At 32.6% G+C, this 5253-nt stretch overlaps 1 protein-coding gene across 1 annotated transcript; it reads left to right on the forward strand.

The window, feature by feature from the left end:
* The first annotated feature begins 451 nt into the window (after positions 1-451).
* Positions 452-4776, forward strand: CYP90D1 (cytochrome P450, family 90, subfamily D, polypeptide 1). The gene is made up of 7 exons (XM_078993872.1): positions 452-814; positions 955-1279; positions 2222-2623; positions 2720-2809; positions 2907-3092; positions 3858-3988; positions 4103-4776. The coding sequence occupies exons 1-7, from the start codon at positions 534-536 to the stop codon at positions 4188-4190; spliced, it is 1503 nt and encodes a 500-aa protein (XP_078849998.1). The 5' UTR covers positions 452-533; the 3' UTR covers positions 4191-4776.
* Positions 4777-5253: the final 477 nt, after the last annotated feature.

Consider the following 5253-nt stretch of genomic DNA (forward strand, 5'->3'; position numbering starts at 1 on the left):
AACAAAATATTTTATTTAAATTGAATCTTTTATCAAAACTAAAAACTAAAAGCTTCAAAATATCAATGACAATGTTGTAATTTGATCATGTATTTATGAAAATGAGAAATTAAATATTCTTTTACTTTTTTTTCCTATAAATTTTTCTATCTAATTAAATGATAACATGTCTTATATTAATATACTAAAATATCAATAAATTTTATTAAATAAATATTAAATATTACATAAATTACTGTTTAATTGGATATGATTATTTATAAGAAAAAAAAATTAGATAAGTTAACGTGGAATGTATATTTTTATGTTTTATTTTCCATAAAATCAGATAATTGACATGGAAAAGTGAATCTTGATGTTTGCTTTTGCCTAACAATAAATCAAGGTAATATGTGATGAGTCATCAATTAACCCGCACGCGTGCACACACACGTACATGCATATTCTCATTCCGTTTCCAACTTCCAAGTATATATTAGTCATCAGCCAACAATATTTTTAACACCCACCGGAAACCACCCAAAACAGCCGTTATGGAGTCCATTATCAACTCCCTCTTCCTCCTTTTCAGCACCACCACATCCGCAGCAATCTTCGTCTCCGCCCTGGTGTTCGTTTTCTTCACCTTCTTCTTCATCAACAATCGCCGGCGCCGGCCATGGAAAATAGCGTCGCCTGTACCATCGTCGTCGGTGGTGGTTAGGAGGATTCTCTTAGGAACCATGGGATGGCCTTTCATCGGTGAAACCCTAGATTTCATCTCCTGCGGTTACACCGATCATCCTCAATCGTTTATGGATAAACGTCGTCTCTTGTAAGTTCCAGCTGATCATGTCTCCTTTGCATTTTACTCATTTCTGCTTATCGTTTTCGCTCAATTTCGGATCAAAACGAATTAATTTCGAATTTGAAGTCTGAGTTTTGGTCAAATTATATTAATTTAATTTTCGATAGGTATGGGAAGGTGTTCAAATCTCATTTGTTTGGTAGTCCAACGATCGTGTCGACTGATGCAGAAGTGAGTAAATTTGTATTACAAAGCGATGCCAACAGTTTCGTGCCTTCATATCCGAAATCACTGACGGAGTTGATGGGAGAGTCGTCGATTTTAAGGATCAATGGAAGCTTGCATCGGAGAATCCATGGCCTCATTGGTTCTTTCTTCAAGTCGCCATATCTCAAAGCTCAAATCACTTCTGACATGCGAAAATTACTTCTTCAATCCATGGCTACATGGAATGAAGATCGTCCTATTTACATTCAAGATGAAACCAAACATGTATGCTCTCTCGATCCTTATATTAATTTCATTACATCACAATTTTATTAAAACAATTTAAGTTCATTGGATGAAATTAAATCATACATGCATGTCATCTTTGACACATGTAATTATTTTACATCAAGAACATTGTGCAAAACAAACTAATACAGATTTATTTATTTATTTATTTATTTATTTATTTTTTGTCTTTATGTACATTACTTTATAGCCATACAAAAAGATTAGTTTAATTAATTTCCCTTCCATATTTAATCATGATCATTTCCCTTTCCAAAAAAATTATGATCATTATGAGGCTGTTTTTTAATATTTGTTTAGATTTAAATTTATTTTATTGTATTCATCAAAATTGCAAAATTGTTTGTACACAAAGAGTTGTCAAATCATTGAAAATCGACATTTTATGTCCCTATTAATGCTTTTCTTGGTGAAAATTTGATTGCATGTGTTAAGATTGAGACGTTTTTTTTGTCTTTCTTTTTAATTTTTGGATTAAACCTCCATTTTTACATCAAGTGAAAACCTACCCTTGATGGTTAACTATTTTGGCCTATTATGAGAAGAAAAAACAAAATCGCAAAACCATAAAGTAGTTTGTTTGGATGTCTAAGTGTGGGGAAAAAAAATTTAAGCAATAACAGCAAGTTACAAAAGTAAATGTAACTTTTGATTTTTCTCTTACACTTTTATGGTTTAAAGCAATTACATCCCTTGTTATTGGTTACATAATCATTAAAAATTACTTATTTTGTCTACAAATATCACCACCATATGGTCCATCTTATTAATCGTGTGTTCCCTACTCCTTTAAAACGTCGCTATTACATTTACATTTCCCCATTTTCTACAGTTGTTTTTCTTAATATTCATATGCTCACATTTGAAATAGTTATTGTAATCTAATTAAATAATTATTACTGTATTGTTATTTTCTAGATCGCATTTCAAGTACTGGTTAAAGCTTTAATCGGATTGGATCCCAGTGAAGAGATGGAGTATTTAAGGACCCAATTTCAAAAATTCATTGCAGGACTCATGTCATTACCTATAAAATTACCTGGAACTCAACTTCATCGATCATTACAAGCAAAGAAAAAAATGTTAAATTTGGTCCTTCAAATTATTCGCGATAAAAAAATAAAAAATGTTGGAGTTTCGCAAGATCCAACAGATGTGGCCGATGTCCTCCTCAAGGATAAGAGTGAAAAGCTAACAGACGAATTAATATCTGATAATATGATTGATTTGATGATTCCGGGAGAGGATTCTGTGCCATTACTTATGACACTAGCTATCAAATACTTGTCAGATTGTCCTAAAGCTCTTCATCAACTTAAGGTACGTCAATCTTTTACATTTTTGTTCAGGTTAACTGTTAAAAGTTATTGCAATATATATTCCATAATTAGTACACATTATGATGATGATGATTAGGAGGAAAATTTGGAGTTGAAGAAACGTAAAGAGGAGCTCGGAGATCCATTGTGTTGGGATGATTATCTGTCGTTGCGATTTACACAAAGTGTAAGTTTTAAAAAACTGTATATATGTTAATTGATTTTTCGTACTTACTAAAACATGAGTAATTAACTTAGTAATGATATTGAAATTATATAAACAGGTGATTACAGAAACCCTAAGAATGGGAAATATAATAATGGGGGTGATTAGGAAGGCTATGAAAGATGTGGAGATTAAAGGGTACCTCATACCAAAAGGATGGTGTGTATTGACTCATTTCAGATCGGTTCATCTTGATGAAAATCACTATGACTCACCTCACCGGTTCAACCCTTGGAGGTGGCAGGTAACATTTTTTTTTAATTTTTTTTTTCTTAAATGTAATATAGTATTATATAAGCATATTGTTTTTAGGTTTTCCTATAGCTAGCTCAAATAGGATTCATGCAATGTGTCCTATAAAAACAAGACAACTTTTCCTCCTTGACTATACGTTGTGTGTTGGGGTGTTTGGGTGTGCATGTTTAATTGTTTATAGTATTATTAACAATATTGCAATTTTAAGTTTTAGATAAACATTTTCCAAAGTTTGGGTAGAGTTGTAATTATGATTCAGTTTGGATTAAATGCAAAGGATAATGACAATCCAAAGAAAAATAAAAATTAGTGTAAATTACTGAAATCGTCCTTGTGGTTTGGTCAAAATTATACGTTTGGTCCCTAACTTTTTTCTGCACTCGGATCGTCCTTGTGGTTTGATTTTGTTGCGTTTTTCGTCCCTATGGTTTGATAAAAATTGCATGTTTGGTCCCTAACTTTATGTATGTAAGGGACGAAAAATGCAACAAAATCAAACCACAGTGACGAAAAACGCAACAAAATCAAACCACAGGGACGATCCGAGTGCAAAAAAAAAGTTAGGGACCAAACGTGCAATTTTGACCAAACCACAGTGACGATTTCAGTAATTTACTTAAAAAATTATTATATTATCTTTTTGATCCTGAATAAAGCTTTTTTTTTTTCTAGCATCTCATATGTTGGTCAATTTATACGAAGAAAAAAAAAAGTTGTTCGATTTATTGAATCTTTTTGTGTGTTACATGTACAGAATAAGGACATGAGCAGTGGTAGCAGCAGTTGCTTCACTCCTTTTGGAGGAGGACTAAGGCTCTGTCCTGGGCTTGATTTGGCCAGACTCGAAGCTTCCATATTCCTCCACCACTTTGTTACCAACTTCAGGTAATTATTAAATCAAATTTTTTTCAAGGGCATAATGGTAATTTCACCACTTAATTTCCTAAAACTTACAAGTTAAAACACCCATTGCCCATCCCATCCCATCCATGCATGCAGGTGGGTAGCTGAAGAGGACACCATAATCAACTTCCCAACAGTAAGAATGAAGAATAGAATGGCAGTTTGGGTCAAAAGAGAAAATTAAGTGGGGGTTGGTGGGTGGCGTGATGATTGATGTCAATTGACAAAGACCCATATTATATGCTGGTCTTGAACAGAAGAATGTCGATGGGGGCCTCTAATTTGGTGTAAAAGCTGGAAGAAGAACCACACGTGTGGGTGGGGGCATCAAGTGAGATGATGAAATGTTTGTCCCATCTCCCAAATTATTACACACACATGCAAATGTTAAAAAGGATTAAAGGACACATGTGGAGAGGAGTTCAATAGGATCACTTAATTATATAAACTTGATTAGGGTTAATTGGTTTTTCATAGTTACGTTTTTTTTTTTTTTTTAATATTGCATTAGGGATCAAATCTAGTATAATTAATGTATAATGTTCGTTAGTATTAATATTACACGTCCATGTATAAAGAGCGTAGGATTTTATCTTTATTTTTTGTATGAATATTCTAAAAGACCACCTGTGAAAAGGTGAAAATTTTGTTGCTCTTTGTTGACACACGTGTAGCATTCAAATGTCCAACTGTAGAGTTCAAGCGAACACGTGTAGCATTCAAATGTCCAACTGTTGAGTTTATTCCATAAAAAAACCTTACGTTTTGCATTTATTTTTTCATTTTAGATATTTTTTAAATAAGTCTAACTTTAACTTATTCTTTGTTATTTATGGAGTCGGTTGTCAACAAAGAATTTTATACCCCTTAATGCACGTACATCTTAAACATGGATCACCTAAATAATGGATTAAGTCATGTTTCTGCTTCTTCCTCTTCTTCTTGTACACTACGTTGGATCTTGTGTAATGACTTATTCTTTAAGCATCATGAATATAAACTTAGTAAGGAATGCTAAAATTGAATTATTATATTATGATGATTAAGCTTTTATATTTACCTCTTGTATCAAGGTTGTTTTCACAATGAAACATCTATTTGCATGGGCTATTTGAAAATAACATTTAACAAAAACATTTTAAAAGAAATTTAGAGTTTAGTTTCACTACTAGAAAAAAGGCCTTTTACGACGCTTATTGCGCGTCGTAAAACGCTCAGATGACGCGCAAATGCGTGTCAAGGAAGGC

Source organism: Lactuca saligna, chromosome 5 (genome assembly GCF_052625555.1).
Source record: "Lactuca saligna cultivar CGN05327 chromosome 5, ASM5262555v1, whole genome shotgun sequence".
In the NCBI taxonomy this organism is placed as follows: Eukaryota; Viridiplantae; Streptophyta; class Magnoliopsida; order Asterales; family Asteraceae; genus Lactuca; species Lactuca saligna.